Source organism: Arachis duranensis, chromosome 10, assembly GCF_000817695.3.
Source record: "Arachis duranensis cultivar V14167 chromosome 10, aradu.V14167.gnm2.J7QH, whole genome shotgun sequence".
NCBI lineage: Eukaryota > Viridiplantae > Streptophyta > Magnoliopsida > Fabales > Fabaceae > Arachis > Arachis duranensis.
Genome location: NC_029781.3, coordinates 81,031,384 through 81,049,394, shown reverse-complemented (window position 1 = coordinate 81,049,394; position 18,011 = coordinate 81,031,384). Strand labels below are relative to the sequence as shown.

Sequence of the window (18,011 nt, the reverse complement as noted above, 5' to 3'; positions counted from 1 at the left end):
CTAAAAGGAGAAGTGTTAAGAGACCTCCTCCAACTGTTCCACCATCTACCAGACCTCCCTCTACCAACCCTCCCACAACTAACTCAGAAACAACACCAATGGTTACACCTCAAACAATGAAAGGTGCTAGTGCTGGAACAACCACACATTTTATGCAGTTTATGCCTACACCTGGTGCAACTGTTAGAGGCAGAGGAACAACGGTCAGAGGTAGAGAAACTTCTAGTGGACCCAGTAATGTTGTTTCAAGCGGGAGCAGCAACTCAACTCCAAAATCATAGTTGTTAGTTGATGAAAACCAATTATTTTGATGTACTTCTTCAATCTTGTTTTAATCTGAATTAGACTTTTAGGCTTGTTTTTTTGGTATGTTTCATGTGATCAAGAGAGATGACAGACTCTTCTGTTTCATTCTGTTGTTATGATGTTCTGAGCACAGTCTATAGACTCTTTAATTTTATTTTGGTAATATGAGGTACTTTTTAACAAATACTAAACTCTTGTGTTTCTCTATGAATCCACAATGTATCACAAGCTGAAGTTTGTTTTAACATTTAAAGACAATGTTATAGAATTATAAACTTGTGTTGTAGTTTTGTACCACAAGAAGTAATACATGATAAATGAACATTTTAGACAGCATCTCATTAATTTTACAGGACCTGTTTAGTCAAATAAAGCAAATACACATGATTATCTATGCCATCTAATTAATCATTCATGACTACTCCTATCAAATATAACAAACTGAATTGGTTCAAACTAGTTTGTCATTCTTAACAATAAACAATGTTCATAAACAACAATCTCCAGATTATATTAATCCTATATTTTCATCACTAAATACAAATTACAAGTTAAACAAAACACAGCCACCACTGCTATAGTTACAAGCAACACTCTACTTGTTCTAACTTTGCCCCTGAGTTTTTTCATTTTCCTTGCAATCATGGAGAAGCTTTCTTGATTCTCCTTTTTAACTGCAGTGTTTGTCAACCCATCTTCACATATTGTATAACAATGCTCTGTATTTCTTTTAGCTAATGATCTTGCAAGACCTTCCCAACCTTCTTCGATCTCATCCACCCACATAAAGTATTTGCAGTCTCTTGTCTGGAAAATCAAAATACCCATACCCATCCAACTGTCAACGAAAATAAAAAAATGGAACCTTCACAAAAAAAAAAGAAAAAAAAGAAAGATGCTAAGCCATTACCTTCCAGAGAGGACATCGAATGAACCATCTATTTGGGTTTGTTACCGTGCCAGATTCTATTAACGCAACCTCCAGTCCACAAAAGCATCTCCCATCAAGCTTCTTTTCCTTCTTCTTCCTCGAACTCGTAGTATTGCTGCAACTTACATTACTTATAGCAGAGTTACATTTGCGCAGAGACATGGCCAGGGGTTAGAGGATTTTTCTTTGTCAGTGTCCGTGTTTAAAGAAGAAACGAAAATGAAATGATTTCAATTTTTGGGTTAGGGTAAATATTGGAGAAGAAAGGAACAAGAAAGGCATGCTAGGGTTTCAGTTTTTGTAGAGGTATACGTTGGATTACACGTAGATAGGTTTGGAGTGATTTTGTTGCCACGTAGGTTTGGATATTAACGGACCAGATGCATAACCAAGGTCAGGGTATTTCTGGCACACGGAGGTCATCTTCCGTGGTTACAAGGTGAGTTTCCTTCTTCTATGGTTACATTTGTCAGCGTTTGTATCTTTTGTGGGTACAAATGGTCATTTACTCTCGAGTGAAAGATGAGGAAAAGGTATTTAAATATTTGAGAAAATATTAAAAGTAGTGATCCCTTACAGAAGAAAAAATAGAGTTAAAAGATTCACCCCGAGATAAGAGCTAGCCCCAAGATGCCTTATGCCCCCAATCAAAGAAATATATTGACTGGACAGAGAAACCCCATCTGAGAAAATGTACAGACCAGACAGAGACTTCATCTAGGAAAAATGTACTAGCTAAGCAGAGTTGCTAGGTGGGAAGGCCTACTTTAAAGTAGAGTGGTATCTGAGTGACATGGGTTCGCCTATATGGTACCCCATTTTTCACTGAATGCATATTTGATATAGCAATATTATGATTATAGTTTTAGCCTGACTAATACGGATAAATCCGTGTGACTTTGGTATCTGATTGACATGGAGATACCTATGTGGTATTTATGCTAATTGATTCAATGGAGAAAATTTATTTGGGATTCGTCCTGGATAACGTCGGGTGTGGGTAGCTAACTGACGCATGAGCTCATGGCTTGTATTAGGAATAGGCATGCCTCGTATTGTTTGCACATTTGTTTGTATTTGTTTATTGTTCATTCTCTGTGTTTGCTATTTGCTATGTTCTTTGTGTGCTTCTTTGTATTTACGATTTTTCGTGTTTATATGTAATCTGTAAGTTATGATAATTGTAGTCATTTTATTTCTATCTTTTCATACATAACCGAAGAATGGAAAAGATTCTTCAAGAATCTCAGGTCCCAGAAGTGCATGATAAATACCACCAAAGTCCAATACTGCAGAAGAAATTAAGTGAAGTACTCCGGATACAAAGTATGGATGTATTGTTTTCATCGAGATCGAATCTAAATAAAATTAAATCACAATGTAATTTTCTTGTTTCTGAGTGGACTTCTTCAATTCTTTTCTTTTGGGTTTCTGTTTCACTCTAAGTAAAGATCTGCCCGATTAGCACGTGATGACTGGCTCTTCTTCAGGTAATGCTTCTGCACTTCTCTTTTTCTAAAATAGGAACAATGTCTGATTTATTATTATAATTTTGGTTCTGATTTGTTATTATAATTTTGTGTTTATTATTTTGGTTCTGATTTACTATTATAATTTTGTGTTCGTTACTTAGTTCTGATTTGTTTTTATTATAATTAAAATATGTTTTGGGGTGTTATTGATTAAATTATTGGTTTAATGATGAACAAATTAAAAGACCTAAGTAGTTAGGAACTCAACTAATTAGTTAACTGATTAAGTTATTTTGTATATGTTGTGGCTATTTTTAAGTTTTAATTTATGATTGAAGTTGGTTGGATTTGTGGGAACAGTAAAAGTGGATATATGTCCAACTTTAGGGAGGTTATGTCAAATTTTTTTCTAAATAATATGAATGTACACATGATTTGTGTTGTATTTGCTAATTTATGGGATTAAAGTGTCTATGAATTTTATCTTTGCTATTACACTGTTTCTGTGACTAGTATTAATTGATATGCTCTTTGCAGACATAACGAGAGATAGAGGTGTCACTAATTGACCTCGTGGTTGTGGTAGAGGAAAGGGTTTTACTGGTACTATTGAGACTTCTCAGTTGTCCTCCTCTACTCCGACTACCCCTGTGATGTCACAGATAATGGGTGCACAGGACCAGCCGGTTTATCATAGTCCCTAACCACAACTACGTGGCTCCTACTGTTGCGCCACCCTCGCAACCAGGAAGTCGTCCATCTGTTTCGTCAGAGTGGACTCCTCCACCATCTCCATCCACTTAGCAACGCACTATCTCAACAATTCCACCTCCAGCGACAGACACCGCGGTGTCAAAATTCTCTCACGGATTTCAGCCAGAAGCCCTTCCACCACCTCTCATCGTATAGATACGATTTGGTCTGATGGAACTTTGGCGTGAGTACTATTTTAAGTCTTTTTATATGTAAACAATTGTAGTTAGCAAGTTTAGTTTAGTTACACAACTTTTTAGTTTCAGTGAATTTAGGTTGTTAAGAAATGTTTGATTTAGGTTAGTAGGTTTGAAATGTTTATTGTGTTTGATAATTCTTAATTTTTAATGGATGTTGCTGCTTAATTCATATAATGCCATATAGATGAAACTACTAATCTTAATTAATTGAACTGCTTATTGTTAATTGATGGATGTTGGTACTTGATTCTTGTTTGTTAATTGTTGATAGATGTTGTTGTTTAAGTGAATTGTTGATGGATAGAGTTTTTGGCGCATTCTAGTTATAGATGAAATTCTACCAAAATTTCTAAAAAATATAAATATAATTAAAGTTTATAGATTACTTCAAATAAAATTTTAGTAAACTACTAATCTTAAGGTTTGCGTTGATAGGTTTACGCCAAATAATAATGCATGTACACAGGAGTGTACTAATGTCATCAAAAGAAGCTTATAAAAGCTAGCTTTTAAAATATCGTTTTTTAAAAGTGGTAACATCTATATATGGAAAGGTTCTAAAAGTCAGATCGAATCGACTGAGTTAACCAAAAATCGGCCATCTAACCGATCCAGTTAACCTCCAAAACTGCCCTGCAAAAAATTGGTTTTAAAACTGACCGAATCGGCGGTTAACTGGGAAACCGACCGAACCGGCCAGGTTTTTGAAAGGCCCGGTTTTGTAATCCAAATTCAAAAATGGCGTCATTTTGATGCCAGAAAAAAAGAAAATCCTATGTCACTAACCCAGTCCCCCAATTCCCAACCCAGCCTCACGAGAACGCCTCCCTCTCCTTTTCCCTTCCAAGTTCCAACCATAGTTTTCTGGGTAAAGTACTCAATTGGTCCTCTACGTTTGGACATAATCCTGTTTTGATCCTTAAGGTTTAAAGTGTTCTATCTGAATCCAAAAAAGTTTCATTTAGCTTCAATGTAGTCCCACCGTGAGGTCAAAGTTAAATAATTAACAGAATGTCCTACATGACAGCAGTACAAGAACAAGCAAGGTCGATAATCTGGAGAACAAGTACAAGCTCCAGAGGCACAAAATCAACCATGGATGCATCAATACATTTGTTTATCATTCTCCTTAGTTTTATAGAAAATATTTCATTTAAATTGTAAGAAAAATGATAAATAAATATTTTGATGCATCCACGGTTGATTTTGTACCTCTGTAGCTTGTATTTGTTCTCCAGATTATCAACCTTATTCTTGTACTGCTGTCATGTAGGACATTCCGTTAATTATTTAACTTTGACCTCACGGTGAGACTACATTGAAGTTAAATAAAACTTTTTTGGATTCAAATATGACCCTTTAAACTTTAAGGACCAAAATAAGATTACACCCAAACGTAGGAGATCAATTTAGTACTTTACCCCTAATTTCCTCTAAGTTTCCAATGACAGAAGGAACGCCTCCAACATTCCTACCTCTATCGATCGGCATCAGCCTCTGTCTCTGCCACCGTAGACACAGCTTCTGCTACATGTGCATCACCACTCACCTCCTCCCTAACTTCTTGCTCGACAAGGTTCGCCTCTTCGATTTTTTTGTTCTCCCTTTCGATTCAACAAGGTTTGTTTCCCAGAGCTAGAAACTTCGAATTCAGTTCGTTTGGATTGGAATCGGTTGTTTTGTTTACGTTTAAGAGAGTAATATATGCGTGCTTCGTTGTGAAAAGAAAAAAATTTTTTGAATTTTGCTTTTTGCGCTTTAGGTGATATTTTTTCCAGATTGAAATTGTTCCTGTTGCGTTTAAGAATGACTTTTAATAAACACAAGCAAAAATAATTGTGTTTGGTTAAATAGCTTTTAAAATTTTGAAATACTATAATAAGCATAAATGTAAGAGTTAAATTTGAAAATTATTTAATGTATGAGGTTATATTATATTTTTTAATTTTGATAAGCACTAATTAACTTTGAAAAGCTCTACCTGCTTTCAAAAGCAATACCATCTTTTAAAAGCCGCAAGCACAATGACATGGTCAGGGACGAAAGTCGGCCTTAGTGATCCGACGGTGCCGAGTGAAAGGGCCGTCGCTCAACTAATTGGCTGTTAACATGAGAAGTTTATGAAATTAGATCAAATCAATTCCAGATTTAGAATTTCAATGCCTCAAGATCTCGTAAATTTGGGATTGATTTAATCTAATTTCATAAATTTATCATGTTAGTAGCAAATTAGGACTATTAGATGTGTATTGTGGTTAGTGTGGTGATATTTAACATATCACATCGGCAAATTTTGACGCAATCGATAACGGAAGAGACGGAAGAACTAATATAATTAACTTAAAATTTTTGAAGGACCAATTTAATTAAAAAAAAATTGAGAGCCAATTTAAAAAACAAATAATATTTTAATAATTCAACGAAGAATTTGGCCATTTATTCTAAGTTTTATTATCCGTTACTATTGTACAAAAGATTTAGTTAATTGCACTAAAATAAGATGATTCCAGTAAATTATGATTTGAATTGCAGCATCAACATCAAATATATGGATGTTATTTAGTCTATTAGGCTTATTTTTTTCCACAATATTCTCCATCTTAATAAATTAAGAACTAATCTGTTATTAATTTGTCATTTACCAATAAATTATTATATATAAAAAACATGATTTAAACCCCTCAACACTTACTTTAGCAAATGAATAAACTGATCATTCAGACTAATTTAAATTGACTATTTAGTCTATTAAGCAATGAAATATGTATGAGACACTAATGAAATAAATATGTATATACACACTTGCAAATTTCAAATTTTTGTTAAAAGATAGGGACATCATATATATAAATATAAAAATTTTATAAATAAATTATAATTTCTTAATATTTATTGATATTAGCATAAAACTTTTTTATTAATTTTAATATATTTTAATTATATAAAAGATTTTAGATTTTTTTTATTAATGAATTAATATTAATGAGACATTCTTAACTCATTTTCAAGAATATAGACAAATATGATTGGACACCTAATACATGATCATATTTGAGTTTATGTAAAATATTTTTTAATTTTTATTAATACAAAACTACACACAAGACATGTTTATTAGATGAGTATCATCCAAAATATACCCGACACATACAACTCAACAAAGTGTCAATATTTCATAGCTACCTATTAAATGAGAAATCTATAGCGAATCATCTCGTCATGAAAATAAGTACCATCAACATGGCTTAGGTGATCAGGAATTCTTCGTGCCATGGCTAGAGATAAAAATAGAAACATGAAGAGACTGGCACCAAAACTTTGTATGATTGATATGGAGGGTGAACAAATTTCACCATGAAAGTAAACAGAATAAATTACATATGATGTAATCAAACATCACTAAAGAATTTCAATAGTGTAAGAATTGAATAATCAACCCTAGGAAGAGACGTGATAGATCAACTGAGATCAGGAAGAAACAACACAGCAGTCTCAACGGATGTCCAAGATATACCAGGTCAGCATCTGCTTCACAGTTGAAAACATCCCCCCAAGAGTTTTGATGAATCAAATAGTTTTTACACACTACACATATCAACACCCAACAGAAACCTGTCACTCATGCTAAAATCACTATACAATTTCCACTATCTCTCACCATTTAGGAGGCTAAGCCAGAGCTACATTCACAAGAAGCAATGCAAAATCAAGATCAATTTGAAGGGGAAAAAATGATTTTTGCAAGTCGGAACCTTCCTCTACCCAGGGAAAAGAGACTGCACCCTGCCACAGTGCCGTCTATTAATTCTCACCATCCACAGAAATTCCAACGGCACACCAGTGGACCAACCACAATTAAATGACCGAAAATCACAATTCTATTTGTCGGGAATTCACGGTGCAAGCTTTAGTTAAAATGGAAAAGGCAAATGATCATCACTGACAAATTATCTCACAATATTCCATTCAAAACCCTCTGGTAATAGTCGTACTGCCGTGTCCGCCATGCATCCAGGCTACTGCTGATCAGAGTAAGCACCAATGATACACATTGCTGCCAGAAGAGAAAATGAAAGAAAACACAAATGTAACAATCACATTTAACAGATTGCATTTAAAAAGTAATTAATATTACTATTGAAACCTCTTCCGTTAAACTGAGGTGGAATCGCTTCCGTAGGTTCTGTATTGTCCGTGGACCATTTTTAAAGCAGGGGAAACCAGAGTCCTAATACAAACATTAGGGGAAAAAAGAATCAGTACAGAGGGATATGGTTCTCTATAAGCATCACGAAAGAGGCCCATGTACAGCAGCAGTTGTGTCAAAGGTAACATAAGATATCACGTAAGAATATGTGAACCTCATGTCACATAACCAGATAAGTGAAACGGATAGGTTACAGTCAAGTATGGGAGAAGGGAGAAAGGAGAAAGCTCTGTTTCTTTAACTGCTTATCAAACAAATGTAGTGTATTGTAACCTTTTTTGCACAAATTTCTGTTCAATGTCAAATACAATGCATTTTCTTTTCACTATGTTTTGGGTTGGAAGGACCATTCTCAAGACAGCGAAATTTGTTTCTCAACCATGTTCTAAGCAACTCAAGATGTTATTTGCCACCCACTGCCCATTATCCAAAACAATCATGTTCATTCATTCAACGGACAAAAAGTCATGCTGAATCCCCCCTCCCCCCATAAAAAGGAAAAAAGAAAAAAGAATTGTTTCAATCTCAGAATTCAAAGATGTCTAATGTCTATTCAGGTACTCTTAAGCACTTCACTACCCCAGTAGTATGACAGTTAAGCAACCAAGATTCACTAGGAATCATATTGGATAGCTGCTATTTGCACAATATATGAGCATCCAATCAATCACATTCTTTTTTTTGTTTTTTGGAGGAGTGGAAAAAAAAACCAAAAAACAAAACAAAAAGGGAGAAGAGAAAAACAAAGGGCATCAGCCTTAAATCACAGAAAACTTCACAAGCAGACTATATACATGTTATATGACAGTCGGAGGAACCACAGGGAGGTAACAATTACATACCTGTAACATCTCAACAAGAAGAATTATTCGCTCAGCATGCTTACGGCAAGTAAGAAAGCCTTGAATGCATAAAACCTGGGTTACAGGGACAAAATGGACATGTTTAGTGCTAATAAATGCAGAGGTAATGTGCAGACTGTATATTCACCACTACTACCTTGAAATAATCAAAGAATTCACTTGGAATGCCCTCAGCATCAGAATCCATGACCTATCACAATTGCATTTGTTCATTTTATAGAGCTGACCATTTAGCAAATGAATGACAAAAAGATCAAGTCAATAACAGACAGAAAATTATCTCAGTTTACCTCAAGAAGCTCTCGGGTTAATTTGAAAGGTGCACTTTCAAAATTAACACCACCAGGTGAATTGGAAAGCATGAAGCCAAAATCAATATGTATAATATGACCTTCTTCATCCAATAAGAGGTTCCCATTGTGCCTATCCTTCACCTGAATGACAACAAACAAAAAAAATGATAAGTGGGTAGAAAACTAACTCCACAACAATAAACAGCAGAATTAATGACACAAATCACAATTTAATGCAGTGCTGCACCAGTTATAAAGAATGAATTCATGCATGTACATGATCAGATGTTTCAGACCTGCAGAAGGTAGCAGACTAGGGAATATCCAGCCATACTTTCAACGAAGTTCCTCTATACAAAAATAATAAAAAAAATGGTTACATTTTGTCACAGAAGAGATATCTTGTCCAATTTTAACATGGAATTAAGGCTTTCACCATATAATAAGTAAAATGATACAAGAAACATCATGCAAATCATTCAAACGAGAGACGAGGAAATAACCATTTACATTTAGAAGATGATGCACTATACAATACCAGAAGAAGAATGAACAGTTAAGATTTAAGAATTAGTAGCACATTTTTTCAGATTAACAAGATCAGTTCACAATAATGCAGCATATCTTTGCATCTCTATATTTACCTGGGCAAGTTTGAAACTTGGAGAATTTTCTTGATACTTGGCAATAAAGAACCCACGTAAACTTGAGATGTTGGGATATCTACTCTTGATCGAATGTAGAGAAGCCTGCAATAAAGAGAAAAAGACAGATATTAAGCTGGAAGTATTATTAATAAGGTGAACTATATATTAGAATATTTTGCCTATACTCTCTATACTAATAATAAGGTCAAGTAGTACTAAAAGTGAAAGACAAGCCTAGTAAACGTAATAGTAGAAACCTAATTGAATAAGTCAAAAATCAGGAACTATAAGAAATCAGCATATAATTCCTAAAAATTATTTCCTTACTTACATGGCTAGTTTGATTTCACAACATATGATACATATATTCAGGTAATCTAAGCATAACCTAAATAGCCTCCCTAAATTTCATTTGAAATGTCAAAGCACAGAATTACCGTGTCTGGAATAGTTTCGATAAGAGCTGTGTAAGATGATGTACACAAAACTTCATAAGGGCGTAGCCAGAGAGGTAGGCCTGCTTCTTGGAAGATATCTGGCATCAAAGGCTGATAATTGTAAGCAACACATCAAGAAATTCCTAGAGTAGTTTGATATCTGAAAACTCATGACAGTGCAATTATGCGAGTCAATAAATCTTAAGCACATCCAATCTATTCACTAGACAAATTCCTCTCTAATTAGAAATTTCCAACTAACACGTTGAAAACCACAACCAAGTAGACTGACAGCCAAAATGATACATAGAATGATTTGTGTTGCCTTACCTTTCCTTTTAATAATAGTAATGAAATTAATAGAAACAATGACATTAATTTCCACTACATTGTTTTAAGAAAAGTAAACAGGCTCCACTTCAAACCAGAAAGACAAGTGGAGAATTTTATTTTATTTTTTATTTTTTGAAAAAAGATTAATTTTACGGTTTAGAACATCTTTGCGATTTCTTTTCACTTCCCTTAAGTTTGTCCCAATGTCAATACACTCTATGCTCATCAACAAAAACAATAATTTCTCAAAAGGTGTTATGGCAACACAATGGACACCGTATATGTGAAATTCTGAATATATTCAATTTGACATGATCTTTCCCTTTGGGCTTCATTCCAATATCAACACCAAAAACAAAGGGAAGAGAAGTAAAAGAGACCCCCCACCATAGAAATGTGAAATTAGTTGAACCGCCAGATGCTCCTGCCTGCAATCATCACCGCTCTTTACAATAACCTATGTAAAAAGGAATATTGTGTCATCTTGCTTGAAAGAATATCATCTTGAAGCATTTATTCTCAACCAAAGTACAGATATTGAAATCAAGACCCCATGACTTCAGAAAATAACAGCATTGCTTTTTTTTATTTTTTTAATTAACAAATGTACTTACAGATCTCAAGTCCCAACCAGGTGAATTGCCGTGAATGGAAGCCTTGCGTATCCTCTCTTTCTTTGCCTCCCAAAGTTCACCAGACAAGGCATCACTCGCTTTGCGGGCAATTCCATTAGCCTGTCAAGAGGAACAGGTCATACTAACAGCTCGATATTTCAAAACAATTAAGAACTTCTACAACATTTCTTACCCTTGGTTGTGCATCTGATGAATCCTGACCAGCACCTTTCAAAGGAAGTCCAAGAGGTGCTTCCCCTTTAGCAGCCGCCGCCTAGAGAAGTTGAAATGTCAGCAAAAACTATTACAGTAACATTGATTGGGAGGAATCATACAAAGAAATGAATTATCTACATGTCATGGTCTGTTTTAGAATTGTGTAGATCTAACGACCCCAGAAGCTAGCTGGTGGGGGGTGAGAAGCCCAAGCAATTATAAAGGTTATCATGCCCATATCTCCAAGCAACGGACACAACACACAAACTCTAAACCTAGGGCTGGCATCTACAGTGGCCCAATAACAACAATAGATTAGGGTCTAACACATCTCAAAACTGAGTAGGTCTAAATTAATACCAAAAGCTAGCAGAAGGGAAGAGGGATGTCCAAAGACTTAATAAACTGAAAATGGCAATATCCCCAAGCAAAGTGGAACTAACCAGTGTGAAATGCATAATCAATGCATAATCTTTAACTAAATGAAGTCATGGATCCGCATTACAGATTAATATCAACAATCTACCTACTGCATGCATGAGTAACTTAATGATTCGAGTTACTCGTTATATTATTGTAATAAGATAACTTGGCCAGTCTTTTCAAATTAAAAACTAATTATGTTGACTGGCAGACATGTGTATACATGCAAAGAAACAGTTGACTTCATGATGCTGAAATAACTACACTGTAAAATCGCTGAATTATTTATTTTGCAATATGGGCACTGATAATGGAAACCAGATCAAGTGTTTTGAAAACAAAGCTTGAATGCAATATAGAAGAAAGTAATGCAAATAGCAGCATCAATATCACCAAATCAACAGAAGACTCACTTTTACTTCCTCTATTGCCACTGTACTTGGCACACGACGATGTTCCCTCCGCCGTCTAGGTGCTTGTTCCCCAATATCTTCCATTCTAAGCCCAGGATCAGTGGTCAGCACTACCCGTACGCACTTCACATCACTGTTACGTCCTCCCCTTGCCATTTCACCAACACTGTTACTATAAGGACCTTGACTGCTAACATGCAGATCCACTTCAGTTTTCTCTGGCTGAACATGTAATTGTGATTCTACAGAAAGACTCACACTAACAAAGTTGACTTTTGCCTCGGATACATGAGTCATTGCCTGGTCAATTGCCCGAGCAGTTGATCTTGACATCCTATCATTGCTATTACGATAAACCTCTTGTGTTGTCCACAGTGGATAAGCCCATGGTGGTGGTTTTGGCAAGAGAGCATCTCCATTTGCCAAGGGAATTCCACCTTTGGAAAGTTTATGAGGACTGGACGTGTCCTTGGAATTGCTATGATAAATGTTTTGTAGTGAAGGGAATATATCAGAAATATGTTTCTCATTTTATGAACTGCTATATTTTTTAAAACTCATGGGGATTACTATTGAAGTAATACCTTGTCATGTCACATCTCAATACTTCAACACAGATCATGTAAGGCGCCTTCTCCCTAGAATTCAAGAGAACAGCTTCATCTTCAGGAATATAAAGCACACGGTACATGCCCTTTCCCAAAGGAAAACAAACTCCTAGGAATAAGGAAAGCAAGATTCATAGATAAATAAGAACCAAGTGAACCCATAAATAAAAGAATGCATACACACAAATTACACACCAAAAAAGTGAGTTTAAAAGCAAAGAACTAACAACAGCCAACAATTCCTTGAGTGCACAAATGAAAAGTTGATTAACAGTACCACTAACAAAATGGCCCTCCCAATAAACATCAGAATGGAAGTTTCTAAACATGCAAAGCAAGGCAACTAAAGAAATATGGAAATTGGTGCCATTGCCACAAGGAGAATTTCAGAGACTAGATTTTGGGAATAAAATGACATCTGATTCTGTTTGGACGAAACACATGACAAATAGTAAATCCTTTCAGCATCAAAGAACAATATTGACATCATATCATTCACAGTTAAGAAGTACCTCCAGTATTCTGTGCCTCTGTCAAATGTAAATTGATCTCTGCTAGAGACTTAAAAGTTAAAACACAGAAACAGCAACAAATAGGTGTCAGAAGCCAACGATGGAACAGGTTCAAATAAGTAAATATATACATACATATTATCATTAAAAATATAAAAAAAATAACCTCATGCAAAGCATGTTTGCGGTCTTCAACTGGAAATACATCAACTAACCCAAACGATGTCTCGCATAATGACAGCACAAATTCCAATGACTCATGGTAAGCTACTTTACGGAAATGTGATTGATTGAATGGAAGTGGAGGTTTTGTTGCAAATTTCTCAGGTGATTCAGGATGCTTCTGCTAAAGTAACATAAAATTAACAGCATCCAACTGAGGCATAAGGATGTCATACACGGGAGAATGCCCTATCACCATTTCTCAATAGTAAAAACCCAACAAAGTATACAACAAAGAAATGATAACAGATCTCAGAATCCATAAATACAAATATTTCTCTTCTAACTCTAACCAGCAAATGCAGTAAGAGATTTCATTTGTAAATATCATAATCAAGACTCTGTCAGGTTTGCATTATGTCTTGCACTCATGCACATAACATTGATAATGAGTCCATATAGAAAAGCATGTGGATATTGAATAAATAAACCAATGCCAAAATCTATATTAAAATTATAAAAGCAGACTTCAAATCAAGATGTTAGAGTGCCTTTATGACTTATCATAAAAAGAAAATTAATCAATGTGTCATGTGCACGAATATGGGGTTCCACTAAAAAAATATTTGGTTTACTTTCTTCCAGAAGACAAGCACAAATATTAATTGTTAGTAAATATGCAACAGACCTCTTTCTGCTTATTCGACCCCCATAGTTCTGAATCTTCAACTGAACGTTCACGATCTCTAAACAATTTGCGGAAGAAATTTTCTGTACCTGGACTACTTTCACCGTTGTTTTCATTGGTTGAACTACTTTTACCATCTTCAGGGTGCACACGAAATAATCTTTTGAACAAAGGAAATTCAGAAGGCTCTTCCTCCTCAATAGTGGCAGTACCTTCTTCAATTTTATCATTTGCATCTTTCTTGTCCTCAAATATATCCTTAACAAATTTTCGGAAAAACCCTTCTTTTTCATCCTGTTCAGAATGCTTTGCACCTCTCTCTTCGGAATTAGCATTTTCTCCTTCATCATTCGAATCCTTCTTATCTTCAAATTTTTCCCTCAAAAACTTGCGGAAAAATCCTTCTTTCTCCTCTTCTGCCATCATTTTGGTCGGTGTTTTATCCTCAGAATCATTCTTGCTATCACGAAACAATCTCTTAAAAATTCCATCCGAACTTGAGGGAGAACCCTCCACCTCGCCTTTATTGTCCCTCAAGAGCCTTTTAAAGAAGCCATCCTTTTCAGAGTCTTCATCATCACCTCTATTGTCCCTTAAGATCCTTTTAAAGAAATTATCCTTGTCAGAGTCTTCATCATATTTCTCGGTTGACTTTCTGAAGTGAAATGCATCTCGGATTTTCTGGCCCAACTCATCCTCACCTTTGCTATCCCTTAAAAGCCTCTTGAAAAAGCCATCCTTCTCAGAATCATTGTCATCTTTTTCCGCTGACTTCCGAAACAGCAAAGCATCTCTAAACTTTGGACTTGGCAACAATTTCTTAAACAAGTTGTTTTCATCAGGAGACTGCGGACTAACGTTCACCTGCAAATTCTTTCCTGAAGAAGGCGAGAAAGACATGGACTTCTGAGGAGGAGGCGTAGGTGTTATCGACAACCGGCGTGTTGAAGACAAGAACCTATTGAAAACTTGGTTCTTACCTCCAACGCTGGAAGATGAACCTTGAGGCCTAATCAGGGGCACCCACTCACCCATCAAGGTGGCCGCAATCCGGCACTTCTCCTGCATCCTACTAATAGCTTCATTATCATTATCATCATCATTGTCCTCAAGCTCAGCCAATAAGAACCAATGCACCTTCAAAGCAATCTTAAGAGACTTGGAGCAAATATCAATGACAAACTTATCCAAAGAGGGGCTAGGCTTATGTATCATCATGTAACACACTTGGAACAGATAGCTCTCAATTCCCTGCAATGGAAGTGTGTACATTCTATTGCAGAGGTAATCGCGCACCCCTGCATGGTCATGCTTGTACAAGTAGCTAACTGCGATCCACTCGCAGAAGAAGGAGGAATCAAAGAACCTGATAAGCCACCCATTCTCACTGGTCTCACTGGTCAAATTGGACCTCGACGTGATTTCTCTGGGCTCATCGGCCCAGACACGACTCAATCCTAAAAGCTTCACCATCCTCCTCAATCTACCATCATCAAACCCTGATGGGGTTAACCGCTACCAACCCCGCAACAGGATCCTAATTCCAATTCAACAACCAGCTAAAGCAGAGTAGGATCCTCATTATAAAACCCTACGAATCCCTAAAACCTTCGTTGTAAACCCTAATCCAGCCACGAATAGAATCCCTCACCCTCATCGGTTATCCGAATCGGGTGTCTAATGGAGATTCCGATAAAAAAACGATGTTGAACAAGAAACTCTTACAGCGTTCATGGAAATAACGGAACAACGCAATCGGGGCAAACTCGAGCAGCGAAAAATTGGAGCCGAAGCAGGAAGAATCGGAGGATTCAGCCTATAAATCAAAACGAGGCTTCAATTCGATAAAAATGAATGTATCTGAATAGCGTAGAAGACGAAATGTGAATCTGATTCGAACCGCACGAGAACGTGGAAGCGAATCGAATGCCACAACGGATCTCTTCGAAACGACGGCGTTCTGGTGGAGGTTGTTGCGGTGGTGGTGGTCGTCGTTTTTTTCGATATAGACAGATCAACGACAAAGGTAAAGTACGAGTTAATTAGAATAGATAAAAATAAAAATAAAAAATAAAAAATAAAATTGAAGGTGCGTGAGCGTCTTCTGAAAGAGTGAAAGTTGCGCACTCCTACTATCCTACTAGTAAAGGGCACTGATTCCATGTGCCGAAGACGTTTGGGGTTTCGGTGCGCATATTTTTTGTCTTTAGTTGATCGGTGTACCTGATGATGATGGCTATTAGATCTTATTTGTTTTATAATTCAATGGCAGAGATCATTTTAGTTTTTTTTTATTCGCCAGTGGACATCTTGTATCAGAGGGATTAATTTATGAAATTTATTTTGTAACTGATTATTTTTGTTACATTCGAAAATTATTTTGGTTTAAGTAGAATTAGTTTAAAATGTTTTAAGACCTAAATTAATGGTAGTTAGTGATTCTGTTTAACGCTAAATCAGAGATGATGGAGGTGGGCTGGAAAGGAAAGAGAAGCGCTGTGGATATCATTACTGACCATAAATGAAGTTGCAAAAAGCTTTCTCTCGCGGTATTACAGTGCAAAGTGGGCTCTCTGAATGGCGCATCTGTCGCCACTCATTGGTTAGGAGAATGACAATCTACATAGTGTCATCACCGGAAGGGGTTTCGATCGCCGTTGATAACAAGGAGTATTATTTCGAGTAGACGTATGGCTTTGCCGGAGACTATTAAAGAAGGATCCAAGCAGTTTCGTCTTCCTCGTACGTACTTCTCGTTTTCTATGCCTACCGTTTTTCAAAATTCCATCTTTCACTTGTCCATTACCTTCAAAATCCACTTGGAAGATGGAAACTTTTCAGATGCCAAAGAACAATTTGCAACTTTGTGTTTCAACGGGCGAATCAGAGAAGCGTTTCATAGTTTTGTTTCTTATATATGGTCTAAATCCCGTTTGTTCTCAAATCTCATACAAGCATGCATTCCCACAAAGTCTGTTTCTTTGGGAAAGCAGCTTCATTCTTTGATTATTACTTCTGGTTGTTCTTCCGACAAGTTCGTTTCCAACCATCTCCTCAACCTGTATTCGAAATTTGGAGAGCTCCGAGCTGCAGTCTTATTGTTTGATAAAATGCCTAGTAGGAACATCATGTCGTGTAACATCATGATCAAAGCCCATCTTGAAATGGGTAGTTTTGAGAGTGCCAAGAAACTGTTTACGAAATGCCCAAGAGGAATGTTGCTACTTGGAATGTAATGATCACGGGATTGGCCAAGTTTGAAATGAATGAGGAGTCTTTGTTCTTGTTTTCACGGATGAATAAGTTGGGTTTCATGCAAGGATGCGTACTCGCCGGGTAGTGTGCTCAGGGGATGTGCACACCTCACAACTTTGTTTGCAGGCCAACAGATTCATGCTTATGTTATGAAAAGTGGGTTTGAGTTTAATTTAGTTGTTAGTAATAGTTGTTAACTAAATTCTCAGTGTCCAATTAATTGTAGAATTAAGCTAAATGTATTAATTTTAAAAATTAAAAGCTGACCTCTCTATTTTATACGAAATTGTAAAAAACATCCAACAAAAATAAAAATTTTTATTCTCACGCTACTTGGCTAACCGGTACGCCAAAAATATTTTTGGCATTTCGGTGCGCTAACAGCTTCAGTGTACCAAATCCGTGCCCGTAAGAGTTAGATAGAGGAGCGGGATTGGTTTTGTCTTCTATTGCTATATTTAAAGTTAGTTAATGTTATCCAAAATTTTACATTGCTGATAAAAAAAATTTTAAGTATAAAATATGTTTTTTTAATATTTTAAAATTTTTTAAAATTATTTTTAATGTTTAATTTAATTTAATTTTATTCTTAATATTTTAATAAATATTAATTATATTCCTGTTGTTAATTTTTAAACAGTCAATAAATAGTCAATTATTTTCTTTCAATTTTATTCT

At 35.8% G+C, this 18,011-nt stretch overlaps 1 protein-coding gene across 2 annotated transcripts; it reads right to left on the bottom strand.

The window, feature by feature from the left end:
- Positions 1 to 6,967: 6,967 nt before the first annotated feature.
- LOC107470461 (phosphatidylinositol 4-kinase beta 1) lies at positions 6,968 to 16,180 on the bottom strand. Of its 2 annotated transcripts, none has more exons than XM_016089856.3 (16): positions 14,079 to 16,180; positions 13,395 to 13,574; positions 13,229 to 13,277; positions 12,693 to 12,825; positions 12,109 to 12,586; positions 11,250 to 11,330; positions 11,057 to 11,176; positions 10,830 to 10,899; positions 10,110 to 10,207; positions 9,670 to 9,774; positions 9,322 to 9,375; positions 9,023 to 9,166; positions 8,869 to 8,922; positions 8,712 to 8,786; positions 7,807 to 7,890; positions 6,968 to 7,716 (listed from the first exon to the last, which is right to left on the bottom strand). In XM_016089856.3, exons 1-16 carry the CDS (start codon positions 15,549 to 15,551, stop codon positions 7,615 to 7,617), a joined length of 3,300 nt encoding a protein of 1,099 aa, XP_015945342.1. In that variant the 5' UTR covers positions 15,552 to 16,180; the 3' UTR covers positions 6,968 to 7,614. The 2 variants fall into 2 exon arrangements, with proteins under 2 accessions (XP_015945342.1, XP_015945343.1); XM_016089857.3 differs by having other exon boundaries at positions 13,395 to 13,571.
- Between the last annotated feature and the right edge of the window lie 1,831 nt (positions 16,181 to 18,011).

Coding starts and splice junctions, on each gene's coding strand:
- LOC107470461 (XM_016089856.3), bottom strand. CDS start 15,551: ATGGTGAAGCTTTTAGGATTGAGTCGTGTCTGGGCCGATGAGCCCAGA. Junction 13,575..14,078: donor GGTCGAATAAGCAGAAAGAG/GTCTGTTGCATA, acceptor ATGTTACTTTAG/CAGAAGCATCCTGAATCACC. Junction 9,775..10,109: donor TCGAAACTATTCCAGACACG/GTAATTCTGTGC, acceptor TCTTTATTGCAG/GCTTCTCTACATTCGATCAA.